The following is a 16,247-nucleotide window of genomic DNA, read 5'->3' on the forward strand; positions in this document are numbered from 1 at the left end:
CACAGTAATTCCTCATTGAGCCCATAAATTCTGTAAGAGTCATAACATATGTTTTAGAAGGATGTCTTGATTTAAAGACATCTCCAAGAGATGGAGAATCCATCCTAGGTAAGTTATTCCAATAGTTAATTACCCTCACTGTTTAAAAAGTATGCTTTGTACCTAGTATGAATGTATCTAGCTTCAGCTAGACAATTCCCATGGACTTTTTTTGGGACTACTCATAGAGTGAGATAGTTCTCAACATGAGTAAGAGTTACAGAATCTGGACATGTGTTCCTCCTATGTTGTTTTTTCTGGAAGAATATCAAAAATGAAATATGCACTGTTCTATATGAATTCTGCTGTTTCCTTGTACTCTCTTCTTTAAGGATAAAGAGATACCTACAGTGTTAATAAGAATATGAGTACTTGTGGCACCTTAGAGACTAACAAATTTATTTGAGCATGAGCTTTCGTGGGCTACAGCCCACTTCATCGGATGCATAGAATGGAACATATAATGAGGAGATATATATATTTACAGAGGACATGAAAAGGTGAGAGTTGTCCTACCAACTCTAAGAGGCTAATTAATTAAGATGAGCTATTGTCAGCAGGAGAAAAAAAAACTTTTGTAGTGATAATCAAGATAGCCTATTTAAGACAGTTTGACAAGAAGGTGTGAGGATACTTAACATGGAGAAATAGATTCAATGTGTGTAATGGCTCAGCCATTCCCAGTCTCTATTTAAGCCTAAATTGTTAGTATCTAGGAGGGGGGGTTGGATGGGGCAGCAGGGGGCGAACAGGGGCAGAGGTTCCAGGGGCAGTCAGTGGGCAGGGAGAACGGGTGGTTGAATGGGGCGGGGGTCCCAGGGAGGCCATCAGGAATGAGAGGAGAGGTTGGATAGGGTGACAGCGGTCCAGGGGCAGTCAGGGGACAGGGAGCAGGGGTGTGTGGATGGGGGCAGGGTCCCAGAGGAGCTGTCAGGGAACGGGAGGGGGGGTTGGATGGGGCAGGAGTCCTGGGGGGGGACAGATAGGAAGATAGGAGGTGGGGGACAGGCCACGACCCCCTCCCCTAACCGGCCCTCCATACAATTTATGAAACCCGATGCGGCCCTCAGGCCAAAAAGTTTTCCCGCCCTTGGGCTATGAGTACAGAAAAAAGCTATGGATATGGCAACTAACTGCACTCAATAAATTGCAGGAGGAGGAGAATCTTGCCCAACAAATGCAGGATGCTGCATTTAGAGGAGTATGTGCTAAAGTATGACACATTGGTAGTGACAGGTATACCAAAAATAATTAAGGGAAATTGTGAAAGGTAGCAAAAAAAAAAAAAAAACGTAAAGAAGTTGGGTGCGATCCTACTTGCCTTCTGAGCCAAAATTTCTATTAGTCCGTAGAGTTAGATATGCAAGGGATTGGGCTCTGAGTGAGGGAAGTTCACAGCCATATTGACAAACTTTTTTAAATTTAATGTCTACAAACCTCCTTTGCACAATTACATATTACAGCACAGATGTTCAGAACAATAATATCCAAAATGGTATTCACAATACAAAGTAATCATGACCAGTAATGCACATTGCTGTAGTTTCCCCATGTGTAAAATGTGAACAATGGTTATAAATCTCAAAGTAGTACTGACCGGTTAAAGTGTTTGGACAAAGAAAAGCCTTATATAATTATTAAGTAGGAATCATCTCAATAAAAGCAATAGATCAGGAATGTATCGAGCGGCACAATACAGAGAGGACATGAAGGTGATAAAGTGAGATTTGATGTAACAAATTTCTGTCCCAAGCAAATTAAAAAAAAAAATCTGTTCAAAACCAAAACATGACCAAATAATTGGCCAAAACATCACAAGACAAGACAAAACAATTTGCGAAAGAGAACACCAGCCTAATAGCGATGAAGAGAACAAATGTCTGTAGAATAGAGGTGATGCCTCAGTTTGACAAAGTGTTAATATGTGTTACACATAAGAGCTAGGCAAAGGAGAGGTAACATGTAAAAGGCAGGAACTGTTTTGGTCCATGACTGGGGCACCTAGGCATTATAGTAATAATAATCATTTGTATGCATGAGGATTTACTCATCATGAAGATCTGATAATGACTATTATGCCATCTCAATACAAATTAAACTTCGCTTGAAATTTTGACCCTAACACATGAAGATGTGATACATCTCCTTTGAGTATCCTCTGAGAAAGTTTTACATACCTCTGTAATGCAAACCCCAAGATTGCACATGGTGGTTGTTTTGTTTGACTTCCCATGCATGTTCCCTTCCCATGCTGTTAGGCACTCAAAGAGTAAAATGATGTTATTTACATTCTGACATTTGTCATATACAAATTGTCATATCACTTAAATACGTATTGATAGCTGAAGCATCAAAGGAAGAGAAGGGAATTGTTAGCTTGTTTGATGGATTAACTGGACAGAAAATGAAGAGCCTGAGTTTTTTCCCTATCAGGCCATGTTTTTCACCTGAGGAAACTGGCCAGAAGCCAACATGAGTATGATGTATCTCAGTGGGAAAATTCCTGTAGAAACAAACAAACTGTCTGCCCATGAAAACAGATAAGCAAATAATATTGTCTCTGATTGGATATGTCTATAAAATGTTGCACTATGTATTTATTAAAATGTAGTGCATATGTCTTAAATATGTTCATTTCATTGTTTTCTTATAGCATCAGTTGCATCAACATGTAATGATCCTGGGACTCCACAGAATGGTACCAGATATGGAGACAGCAGAGAGCCTGGCGATACCACCACCTTTCAGTGTGACCCTGGGTATCAGCTCCAAGGACAGGCCAAAATTACTTGTGTGCAGCTGAATAACCGATTCTTTTGGCAACCTGATCCTCCAACATGCATAGGTATTGGGCTTGAAGCTAATGCAGATCATATTTAAGTTTTTAGCTTGTCCAACCGGTGACCCTACCATGGTGATGTTAAAGTAGTGCTTTCTAGAAAACTCAGTCTTTTCAAACTTTTAAATATTGACAGTCTGATTCTCAAGATGAATGCTATTATTAACAACAGATTTTTCCAGCATAATCTATTTTTGAAAATTTGTTTATGGTGAAGGTGACAAGCTTCAAGAAATTGTTAATTAAGTGCAAGACAGCATGGTCAGATGGTTAATGCAGGGGACTTGGAGTCAAAGCAGCTGGGTAATACTTATGACTTTGCCACTAGTTTACTATGTGACCTTGGCTAAGTCATTTCTCTGAACTACAGTTTCCCTGTCTCAGTAAAACAGAGATAATAATCTATATCTATATACTATAGATATTTCAGAGTCTCAGGTGAAAGGCATTCAATAAGTATAAAGTATCAAATTTGTTATATTACTGTTTACTTGTTAAAACTTTCACTTTGTGTTAGTGATTAATTTGTAGTTTTTAAACCCTAGTCAGGTGAGAATCAGGGGCCATATATGAAACTGGTCTCACCTTAATACCAAACTCTATACCAGAAACATTTGACCTATAGTAAAAAAGCAAAGATTTTTTCTCTTCATTTTGGATAAAACCAACAAACTGATTCTCTCATGAGTATGACCCTCCATGTAAAAAGCAACAGAGGGTCCTGTGGCACCTTTGAGAAGCAGGACCCTCTGTTGCTTTTTACAGATTCAGACTAACACGGCTACCCCTCTGATACCCTCCATGTAGTAATTTGTTTTCATTAAGTTTTATCTTCTCAGAAAATTTTAAGATAGATACATATGTACGTACAGAGGGAAGGTCAGATTGCCACTGCTGCCCAAAGAATGGAAATAAAAGTTCTTTTGCATGTCCATTTGTGGAACTGCCTGGAAGGAATAAAGTTTCCTGCCTTTCACTATTCTTGATTCTTGATACCTTCCATCCTACATATATGGAATATCTCTTCCATGGGGCTCTGGTTAGTGCATGAAAAGGCTGGAGCCTGGAAGTCTTACTGAGGTATGTTATAGGGACATCACTGTTTTGCTGCTAGGTAGGGTTCTTGCCATCTAATTAACTCTTATGCTGCATACACCATGTAGCATTAGAGAGCGCCGCAACCCAGATGGCTTGAACAGCTCCCTTGGGTCATCAGCTGCAAAGTTTAACAATTTTCCTTCTTGACTGGGACTTTACGATGGCCAAATTGCTTTGAGATAGGTTGGACACTTTATTTAATAATCCTTTAGGGTCAGATTGTGTCTGGTCCCTGCACTGTTGACCGTTGGAGTGTGTACAAGACTTTCTTCCCTCTTTTCTTTGGGCCCTTTCTGCAGAGGCTGAACACAGCATAGTTGCAGTCCTTTTACTTCCCTGAATGCAAGTAATGTTCCTGGCTAGTATTACTAGCTCTCTCAGAAGTAATAAGAAGGATGTAAGACACAGTCCCCATCCATTTCCGACCTCCATACAGGTAGCAGATTTGGAGCAGCACATGCACTGCAAAATGTCTTTCAAAGTTCCTATTTGTGTGGTGCAGCACTGCATAAGGACAAGTTTGAACATCTGATGGTTACAGCCAATAAAACAATTTTTAATCCATGAATCATCGAGTAATAATTCCCAGAGATTTGGATTCACCCCTAATTAAAGAGTTTAGAGATAGGACAAAACATATTGATTTCTGGATTATGAAGATTAAACGTTCTAGGGTATTATTTCAATTGTAATAAACCTCAGTGCTTTGTCCAATTAACATACTTCAATCTGTATCTCTTTATAGTCTGTTTTAAAAATCTAAATTTTAATTAATCTGCTGAGAGAGTAATTTGTAGTGAAATTATGTGCACATACTTAATTTTCCATTTTACTCAGGATGACCTTGAGGGGGTTTTCTATTTAAAATAATCTTTACTGTCATATATACAGCAGTATTGGAATCCTCGGAGTTCTATAAAGCCATGATATACAGCCTTTAATATTCTCAGATAGTTCTTATTCCACTATATTGTGGATGGCTGAAATTTAATAGCTATACTTATTAGCGTTCTGTACATTGTCAAACCACTATTCTTGTTTGTTTAATGTTTTATGTTGCATTTATACTTTATAACTTTCCTGAGTATGGTCACATGTTTTACCTCAAGCTAAGTCATCAGAAGACACTGAAGATTTGTGAATATTTACTAAAATAATTACCTATAAAAGGAACCTTTTTTTTTTATTAAAACACAGCTTGGTTGATTAGTAATACTTACTTCAATCACAATGGTAGGAGCTCTGCACCTCTGCAAACCACCCTTATTACATAGGTGTTTAAATATTGATTTAGGCACCTAACTTCAGAATTTTGGTTTGTTAGCTGTGTGTTTTTCTTTCTTTCTTTCTTTCTTTCTTTCTTTCTTTCTTTCTTTCTTTCTTTCTTTCTTTCTTTCTTTCTTTCTTTCTTTCTTTCTTTGTTTTTGCCCAAGTGCCTGGATCTGTGAATTGGGTTAACACCTTTGTTAATTGGATCAAAGTATTTTATATTTCTTCTATGGCCAAAGGAAAATAGCATCATTAAGTGTCAATTACTATTGGGCCCTCCACTTCTGACAGAGAAGTTTATCGGGTGAAAGTTAAATACTTTGTTAGTGCAGCTGGAATAAAATCACTAATCAAACCCAAAGACCTTATTACTTAGATTTCTATTGCATTTTCAGATTATAGGAAAACTTTGTTTTTGAACTAAATTGGGGAAAATATGTGTAAAATAGGATGTGTTTGTTGTTGGGACTATAAAGAGATCATTTGTTGGGAATGGAAAAACTATTCTGACTTTAAAAAAAAATAAAAAAATAAAAAAAGCCAAATAATTCTTATTTGAACAGTTTGTCTGTGATTTTTTTGTTTAACATGTAACTGCTTTCTTTTTCCTTTTTGTATTGACAGCTGCATGTGGAGGAAACCTGACAGGTCCGGCGGGTGTTATTTTATCACCTAACTACCCACAGCCATATCCTCCTGGGAAGGAATGTGACTGGAGAATAAAAGTAAACCCTGACTTTGTCATTGCTTTGATATTCAAAAGGTACCATTTCTAGAAAATCCCTTTATGTATCAGGTTTCTAAATGTCACATCTAAAAATTATATAATTGATCACTACATAGAACTCCCAATTACATTTCCTAAGCCCTAGAGAATGTATCTAATACCTATTTTATCATTGCTTCAGAATGACATGAAAGAAACAAAATATTTAGCTTTATAGGTTGTTTTGGTTGTTTGTTTTGGTTTGTATTTTTTTTGTGCCGAATGTGTAAGCAGCAAAAACCGTATGTGATGTGTGGGGAATAATGCTTTTTTTAAAAAAAAAAACATTTAATTTGTATCATATGTTGCATCATTGACAATTTGAGTGGGATGGCTCTATATTAATGGGGAATAATACTACCCAGAGTGTTTGAAATACGTGTATTTCATTGTCATATTAATGCAATGTCTGCATTGTGTGATACCTAATTCATCTATCAAAGGGGTAGGCGTGTTAGTCTGGATCTGTAAAAACAGCAAAGAGTCCTGTGGCACCTTATAGACTAACAGACGTATTGGAGTATGAGTTTTTGTGGGGGAATACCCACTTCTTCGTATGCATCCAAATGCATCTATAAGGTGCCACAGGACTCTTTGCTGCTAATTCATCTGTATACCATTTCTTGTCTGGTGAAGTCTTCAGGCTAACATTAAATAGTGTATTATCATGAAAATGAGAGTCACTTGCCAGAACTGTGAAGGTAGGTTTCACTAAGTTATTACGTTGAATTAGCCCTTCAGAAAAATACTTTAACATTATTTAATAATGGTCACCTAATAAGCAAAGATGATTATTCTGAAAATTGATTCTTACTGTGTAAACATTTAGTAGATGTAGTTCCAATCTACTATGTTTAGACCCAACTTTAAAAGTTTGGCTGGAAGGACTACTCGGCTCCCATTGACATCAGCGGGAGTTGGATCTTGCAGGCCGGGGTGCAGAAATCAATAGCTGCCTGTTATGCTGTGGGCTAGTCTGCATAGTCTGCATGTCTGAAGTAGTGAGCTTTTATACATGAAGACCTCTGCCTTTTTCACAATTGGTCATTGTTTGTATTACTAGTGTATTTGGCAAGAGGCTTGCAGAGGCTACTCCCTGTGCTTGTTTGAAAAATTTCATTAAACTGAAGTGAGGCTTATTCATTTAAAAATATCTAAAATATGTCCTTATGCTTCTTGATGATTACATCTCTTCTCATTTACTTTAATCCCACTAATATATTTAACAATAACAAATGTTCTCTGATTACATTTTGGTGTTGCTGTTTTTAACAATTGTTCTACAAATATCAATTGCTTTGGCATTGACATTTCATTCCATCCACTGATATTCATAGGAGGAATAAAACATTGATTACCTAGTAGAAGCCATTATAGTAATCATATTCCTAATGTCAATTCAAATGTTCCATAGAGCAGATACATTTTTTTTATTCCGATGAAAAGATAAATTGCTGTATCATACATTTTTTTTTATGAGCAGAATTCCCATTGATTTGCACAAGCGTTACCCAGTTGAAGAGTGGGCAACATCTGGCCCAAAATGTTTTGTAGGCTGAGTGATTAACATACAATAGTTTCAGCTTCGTGGGAAATTCTCTCTGTATGTTGAAAGGGTGACAACAAGCAAACATTGAGTAAAAGCCACATTTACATGTCTCATAATGCTGTTTTCTGCAAAAACAAAAGCTGAATGGGCTGGTGAAAATGCCTAGGTATAAGAACAAGGAATCATCAACAGTTTTTGGCTCTCTCTGTTTCATGTTTTGTTAAAATGAGTATTGCACATGTGTTTTTCAACTAAATGTGTTATAAGGTGTTAAATATGTAGATCTCTTTGACATGCACTATAGTTGGATTGATAAAAAAGACCAAAAAATGTGAAGAGGCCTTTATTGTCTTCATGCTTTTTTATGCTTAACCACTACACTTGGAATAGATTCCCACTTTGCCTATGTCAGCTGCCCCCAGACTTCTCTAGATCCTTCCTCAGAACCAAGTTATTTCCTGCAGATGTCCTACTGTATGTTACTCTCATAGACAGTCTAACTTCCTTGTGTTAAACATTGATCTGTGTAATGTATTGGAGTTGGACAGAGGGCAAAGACCTTAGACCAAGCCCTCCATTGTGTTTTGCCACTGGGGCAATCTGTCAGTAAAGCTGGTAATACCCAGCCTTAGGGAGATCACCCCAATATAAGCAGTATTATCCATTCGTGTTCAACTAGCATAGAGACTCTCTTGCCACTTGCATCCCTGTTGCTAGTATAGGAGTCAAGGCCAGGATACCTCTACATTGTTGCTTTTTCTTCACTATGAAAAAAGGTATATTTTTTACTATGGAGCAGCCTCAATTTTAATTTGACTTGTAATCTTGTGTAAAAACTACAAACAGCCTTCTTTTCATTAGGAATTTAACTTGAGTTAGTTATAAATTAAGAAAACATCTTTGTTTCCATAGTGAAGACAAGGCCTAAGACATTCTTGTCTGCCATTTCATCTTCTCGAGGCCATTGGCAGGTGAAATAACCTAGGGCTTGTGTACACAGTGTGACAATGTACACTAGATGGGTTTTTATTCTAAAGAGCACCATGTGGTGTACTAACTGGCCCATGTAGACTCTGTTGATGTGAACTAAAAGTTCCGCAGTCTGCATTATTGTGCAGCAGTAGGGTCTATGTGAGCCAGTTAGTACACAACATGTTGATGTGCTTTAGAAATGACACCTTTTTTGTGCACATTGCTCCACCAGGTAACAAACCCTTATAAGAGCCTGTGCTGTTCACTTCTTAGTCACAGCCAAGGACCTAGTCCACTGTCGTCTTATATGTCTTGGAAAGGTCCATATGTAGACTAATAGCACTCCCTAAATAATAACAATAATCATAATCAGAGAAGGGGAAAAAAGAAGAAAATTTAACTGCAACACTTATAACAGAGGCAACAAAATATTTATTTATGGCTTTGTATCCAGAAGGTGATTAGGAAGAAAAGAAAGCAAAACCCACAACCCCCCTGCCTACTTGTCTTTCATTGTTGAGCTTCATGTAGCCCTTGGACCTTCTCCACTACAGCAATTTTTCAGCTTCAGTCCATATCATTATAAGGTTATCACATTATTGTCTTTGTGCCTCCATCCACACAGCCTCCCTTAACTGATCTCAAGGCCACTGCCTAGTCCATGTTTATGTCTCTCTTAAGGATCCCCTTCTGCTGTACTGCCTTCATTGAATCTGATTGACGTGTACAATGATATAAATATGTGTTGTTTCCCTTCCTGTAATACATTGTAGACCCTACAATACACATATTAATAATGCATTGATTATAATTCTATAGTAAAAATACCTAGCTCTTACATAGAGTTCATAGATCACAAAGAACTTTATAAAAGAATCAATATCATTTTGCCCATTTTATAGATGGCGAAACCGAGGTACTGAGGAGAAGTGACTTGCCCAAAGTCACCCAGCAGACCAGAGGTAGAACTGGCATAGTACCTAAGTCTACCAGGTTTCAGTCTAGTGTAATATTCACTAAGAAACTCTCCCTAAATTAAATTCTAAAATGTTACCGTTAATGTTCTGAACTAAATGCTACAGTTGAATCTAACTGTGTACCAACAAAAATAAGTTACAGTGTTGGGAGCTCTTCACATTAGGGCAATTTGGTTTAAATTAGACATTGATCAATTACCGCTTACAAGGCATGTTGTATTTGGATTGTGGGATATACTTTAAGGATTCCTTTATTTCTGCAGATGAAAACATGTTTTAAAAAAAGAAAAGGCAGCCACAGCATTAAAGTAGTAAATAATTTCTCAAAAAATAAAGACCATGTAATTCTCTTTTCCTTTATTTCAGTTTCAATATGGAGCCCAGTTATGATTTTCTACATATTTATGAAGGGGAAGATTCTAACAGTCCTCTAATTGGCAGTTTTCAAGGCTCCCAGGCACCTGAAAGAATAGAGAGCAGTGCTAATAGTCTATTTCTAGCATTTCGCAGTGATGCTTCTGTTGGCATGTCAGGATTCGCCATTGAATATAAAGGTACTGTTGTTAACATAATATGTGTCAACACACAGAAGGAAAGTGTCTCAAATTAGGATTAATTAAAACTATATTTACACACATAATATACTTATTTTTCATATGTTTGTAGTTGTGTGAATGCATATAAATAAATTTAAAAGTTAAAATATACATAATAAATAATGTTTTTGTTACTCTTTTATCTTTTAACATACTGGTGTTGTGTGATTAATTGATGACAGTCTTATGTTCGTGGTATATCAGCCCTCTGAAAATGTTCAATGTAAAAACAATGTAGAAAATGCTATTTTAAATAATATTTCATTCATTCAAAGATACAAGTTTATAACCAAATATGAAATCACAATCTCAACTTCTTAATTTATTGTTCCAATTTATCTTTTAAAAAATCCCTTTGCAAATGATGAGGTACATAAAAAGGCATTTTTTCTCCTTTTATTTTTGACATCCCTGCACACTCTCATCTTCTAAAAGGAAGGAGAAATGGTGTAAATAAAAAAAGATAGCCATTGTTATTTAGAAAGTGTTCTACTGAAATGGAATTGTCTCACCCAATTAGAATACAGGAATGTTGTACATTTACTGATACATACCAATGCATTTTTTTTCTGCACTTTGGTTGTGGGTGATTTGCAGCAAGATTTACATACACATTGTATGGCTATTTCAGAATAACCACAGAGTATGTGAATCCTTGTAATTTGGCTGGCAGCTGTTATTAGCCAGAGTGCAAGGATTTATATAATCACTTTTTAGTTATTTTTCAATAACCATCCTGTGGATATGCAACATTTTCTTCTCAAATGAGCTGCTATTTCTCTGCTTAGATTGGCATCTGTGCTCAGAATTTTCAAGCTTTCAGCCTCAAAGATACGGCCTCAACTTCTCATTCCAGTCAATTGAAGAAAAACTCCATACTCTTTGTGAAAGAAAAGAAAATGAGAAACAACTAAAACCCAAAGAACATGAATTGTCAACCCACTTAAACCCTTCTTCTCATTTCTCAACTATCTTCTTTCCTCACCCTTTTTCCTTCAGGCTAGCAAGACTCCTATCCCCAGAAGAACTATGATATATTTGTGTTTACATTGTTTGTACAGGGAATCCTGGCCTATCTCTTCTCAAATAAATTTGAAACACAATACGAATAAAAATAAATACATTTATTTTATGTAGGAAATAGTAAGGAATAGTATTGTGGAATAGTAAGGAGGGAAAGGGAAAAGTTGCACAAAGGAAATGATATAAGAATGCCCAACTTTCTCTCTTCCTTCTCTACGTATATGTGTGTGAGAGAGAGAGAGAGTGAGAGAGTGAAATACACAAATAAGTTATATAATTATATCATTTATAATAGGTTTTATATTATAAAAGTATACATATAAAATAACAAAATGTTCTTGAAATATTGAATAAAAATAGCCCATTTTTCTTTGTATATCAAACAGCAGAAAGGTAAATTTTAAATCTAAACTACCTGAAAATGCATGTATAATAATAATTAATCACTGGAAGGCATGTCCTGTTAACTTGGTAATAACCATATACTGTAATAATACATTCCAAAACCAAAGGCCTTGGTGTATATTTTCTATAAACATCTCTGCCATCCATCCTGAAGTTATTCAGTGCAGGGTAGACATTACTTCATAAACAGGCAGATTTTGAACAGTATTATAATAATCAGAAAAACAACACAAAGAAAATACAGTGAAAGAGAACCGTGTTATATAATATTTGCACCTCCATTAATGTAATTACACTGCCTGCCAAAAAGGTGTCATACCTTATTATAACAGAAAAAGTATAACATTTGTATCCACTGTAATACTGCAAAGTGTATCTAATACAGTGCTTCCATTTAATTAACTGCAAAGTGCCTTCTAACCATAAAATTATGCTAGTTAAAAATCATCTCAACCACATTCTTGAAATAAGGTCATATCTTAATAATGCAAATTATGAATCAATCAATGAATTAAACATCAGAACTAATATTGCCTATTAATCCTTAAAGAATTATTTAAACTTGACACATCAGTGTGTTAGATTGGTTAACAATTTGTTCCAGCATAGTAGCTGATAATCTGTCCAATACCTGGGGGATATTGTGGCTGTGGACTCGTATGAAATTCAGGATCCTGCTTGCTTGTTTGTTTGTTTGTTTATTTATTTATTATTTTGCTAGTTTTCATTAGTTCTTAATGTCTTAAATATAGTGGGTGAAATCCTGGCCCTATTGAAGGATTTCGGGGGGGAGGGATAGCTCAGTGGTTTGAGCATTGGCCTGCTAAACCCAGGGTTGTGAGTTCAATCCTTGAGGGGGCCACTTGGGAATCTGGGGCAAAATCAGTACTTGGTCCTGCTAGTGAAGGCAGGGGGCTGGACTCGATGACCTTTCAAGGTCCCTTCCAGTTCTAGGAGATGGGATATCTCCATTATTATTATAAGTAAATGACAAAACTCCCATTGACTTCAATGGACCCAGGATTTTTTTGTAGTATTTGTACTAGGCTAGATTCACATGGGTAATTTAGGTGCCTAACTACTACTTTAAATTCAAGATTTAACTCCAATAGCATTCATAAAGCCCGTTCTCAGCTGCCAACTAACCTGCGGGCGCCTAAATTCCCTTCCATAAGGGGGGAAGGGGATATCACCACCACATCTTCATCACCCTTTTCTTTGTGAAGAAGGGCTGACCTGACTTAAATGCTTAACTCCAGAATAGGATTCATGGCTGTGAATCGCAAGTGCAAGTAGGCACAACATGACTTAGGCTACACTCCTGTCACTGGTATTTCCTACTGGATAACTTAGGTGGCTCCCTACTCAGTGTGCTGGTTTCTTTGAATCTCTTTCTTAAGCACCTAACTCTCCCTATACAATGCATGAGGAACTTGGGAGCCAAACTCTAGCTTCTGAATTCTGGTAGGTGGAGGGGTACGTTAAAGTTAAGCATTGTAACATCTAACTCCCCCTTGTGAAGTTATCCAACTATCTTACAACAATACAGGTTTCAGAGGGGTAGCCGTCTTAGTCTGTATCAGTAAAAATAACGAGGAGTCCTTGTGGCACCTTAGAGACTAACACATTTATTTGGGCATAAGCTTTCATGGGCTATAATCCACTTCGTCAGATGCATGGAGTGAAAAATACAGTAAGCAGGTATAAATATACAGCACGTGAAAAGATGGGAGTCACCTTACCAAGGGGGGGGGATCAGTGCTAATGAGGCCAATTCAATTAGGGTGGATGTGGCCCATTTCCAACAGTTGACAACTGTTGACAACAGCTGACAACTGTTGGGAATGGGCTACGTCCACCAAAGTTTTGGAATATTTTTGGAATTTAATACACCAACTCTATACAGACCAACATAATGTATCATTTGAAAGCTTATTTTATGTAATTTTAGACGATTTATGATGTGGAGCTCTGAAGTGGTGATATAAGATGTATGAGAGGTGAAACAGTAGTATCCAAAATGATAAAGTGTAATTTTCTGCACAGTTCCAGAAACACTGCAACATGATTCTGATTGTTTTTTACTGTTTAAGTTAATTTCAACACCATAATGTGGTGTTCATTGGTCAAAGCTACCAAACAACAATGTATTAAAAGATTTCTTATTGGTTTTGCAAGGGAAATGTTTTTTTCCCCATAAATGTTTAGCACATGACAAAAATGGTGAATATTAGCATTTTGCAAGATACTAACATGAAATGTTTTCACATTGCATAGTCTTAATTGTCAAAGTATCTCGCAAGTGATGATAATAGTTTTCTATATTTTCGATTGGAATTTATTGACCAGATCAGTCTCTCACTGAAGATTGCGCACCAATAGCAGTAAGTAATGTGCCCATAGTTTTTACTGCATAGTGGACAGATATAAATGTATGTGAATTCCTAATGAAATGCTTCTCAATTTGTAAGCTTTTGTACAGGTAACGTAGCATCTAGTCTGCCTGGCAAAAGGTTTTTTATTTATAATTGCCTATGCATGCAGTACTAGCCTTTGAAATATTCTATAAACTAACTTTTTAATTCAGTGATACTTATGCATAGGTCAATATTAGTGCTAGAGATGACAATATACAGCTTCATATTATGAATATACAAAGTTCTCAGAGAAAGAAGTGATCTAACAACAAGTAATGAATACAAAGTCCACAAACAAGAACTTGCCTCTGCACTGAAGTGATCTGAAGAGCACATTACAGTTCTTGCCAGTCATGTCATCAACAATATGACAAACCCATTTGCCCCTGAAACACATCCAGATATGCTTATCAACCTATGTACAACCTATGTACAAGAGTCTCTGCTGAAAATAGAAGATGCTAGAGAAGAACAAATGGAGAGATTTGTAAGAGGTGCATTTGATTCTGATGGGACATGTAGCATCTTCAGCCCAGTCAGGAAATCTGGCATCAAAACATTTGCTGATGTCATCAAGAAGACCAAATTTAAATCTGCCAAGAGAGACAATCACAGCAGCTATCAGTTCAGAATTTGTTTTCCACAAACCCTGTCCTTAGCAAGATGTGCAGATGATGGTTTCAATTACAACTGTTCTTAGTCACATAATAGGGCCTGTGTCTATGTCCCTCTTCCATGCTGAAGGAACAATGAGATGAACAGACAAAGCTGAATTAGGGCATCATCTGGAAGCTTAAGCTAAAAGAATCCATGAGCTAAGAGCATATGATAGAGAAACAACAGTGTATATCAGAGATAACATTGCTGTAATACAAACGATGGCTAGTGACAAATTCAACGTGTTCAACATATGCTTTGAGCTTACCAAGAAATCCATTTTTATGTCTTGAAAAAATACATAGTCATTAAACTAAGAGAAACAATTACAAATATTTCAGTGGTCGTTTTAACTTGTTGCTGGTGTCATTGTTTATCCCCATTTCTATGGTAATAGCACCACTTAACACTTCCCCATCATACCTCATCATAAAGTAGACATATTAAGCTTTCAAATGATGTATGATATGTGTGAGTGTGTAGAGAAGGTACATTAAGTCAATTACTTTAGTGGTGCCTGATGCTCATCTATAAGGCTGTGGCTTGCAGATTTTCTTAATATCTTACTAAATGATGTAGGTGTAATTTTCTTGTCCAGACAGATAAGCTTAGGCAAGCATCAATGACCTCCTAGCAATATTTAACAGTAAGAAAATGTATTCTAATAACAAGATGGAAACATGAATCTAATTTTAAAACTGTTAATAATATAATTTAATTAATTATGATATCCCATCTCCTAGTACTGGAAAGGACCTTGAAAGGTCATTGAGTCCAGCCCCCTGCCTTCACTAGCAGGACCAAGTACTGATTTTGCCCCAGATCTCTAAATGGCCCCCTCAAGGATTGAACTCACAACCCTAGGTTTAGCAGGCCAATGCTCAAACCACTGAGTTATCCCTCCCCCCCAACTGCTGATTGTTAAATGCATATTTTAGTACATATATTGTATTGAGATTACTGTTGTTTTATTTATAATCCATTTTAACAGAAAAACCACGGGAAGCTTGTTTTGACCCTGGAAACATAATGAATGGGACTAGAATTGGAACAGACTTCAAACTTGGGTCGACTATTACTTATCAGTGTGATTCTGGATATAAGATTATTGATCCTTCAACTATAACATGTGTGATTGGTGTTGATGGAAAACCAGCATGGAACAGAGTATTGCCATCTTGTAATGGTATGTATTATATTGGATACTGTTCCCCTTTTGTATAAAGTTAATGGATTCAGAGACTGGTTCTAAATCCAAGAGGTCATATTACTCTGCTTCCAAATGCATACCCAATATAAAAACCCCTTAGATTATGATTTTTTTTATTTAAAATAATGATAATACTAATTGTTTTCTGTTAGTTTAATAATTCATGTATTGTTTAAAACTACTTAATCAGATTTTAGGTACAGAAGCCACTACAAAACACTCACCCTTTGCCAGTAATTACTACACATTAGTATATGAGATCCCACAACTTTCCCTATGTGTACTATGGAATAGATGATATTGTAATCTGTATAGATGTCCACTGGATGTTGTACTAGACAGAGAACATTTATTATTTTCAAATTAACAGCAACAGCTGTCAAGCTCTAATGACATGGATTGTGTTCCGCTTGTACTGTTTGCTGTATCC

At 36.4% G+C, this 16,247-nt stretch overlaps 1 protein-coding gene across 1 annotated transcript in view; it reads left to right on the forward strand.

Annotated features, from left to right (window-relative positions):
• The window catches only part of LOC117875514 (CUB and sushi domain-containing protein 1-like), a 1,845,931-nt gene that overhangs the window by 1,494,293 nt on the left and 335,391 nt on the right, over positions 1-16,247 (forward strand). The window contains exons 25-28 of the mRNA XM_034766897.1: positions 2,693-2,884; positions 5,870-6,008; positions 9,876-10,063; positions 15,599-15,793. Coding sequence (XP_034622788.1) covers positions 2,693-2,884; positions 5,870-6,008; positions 9,876-10,063; positions 15,599-15,793 — 714 coding nt within the window. The remainder of the gene's footprint in view (positions 1-2,692; positions 2,885-5,869; positions 6,009-9,875; positions 10,064-15,598; positions 15,794-16,247) is intronic.

Source organism: Trachemys scripta, chromosome 3 (genome assembly GCF_013100865.1).
Source record: "Trachemys scripta elegans isolate TJP31775 chromosome 3, CAS_Tse_1.0, whole genome shotgun sequence".
Lineage (NCBI taxonomy): Eukaryota > Metazoa > Chordata > Testudines > Emydidae > Trachemys > Trachemys scripta.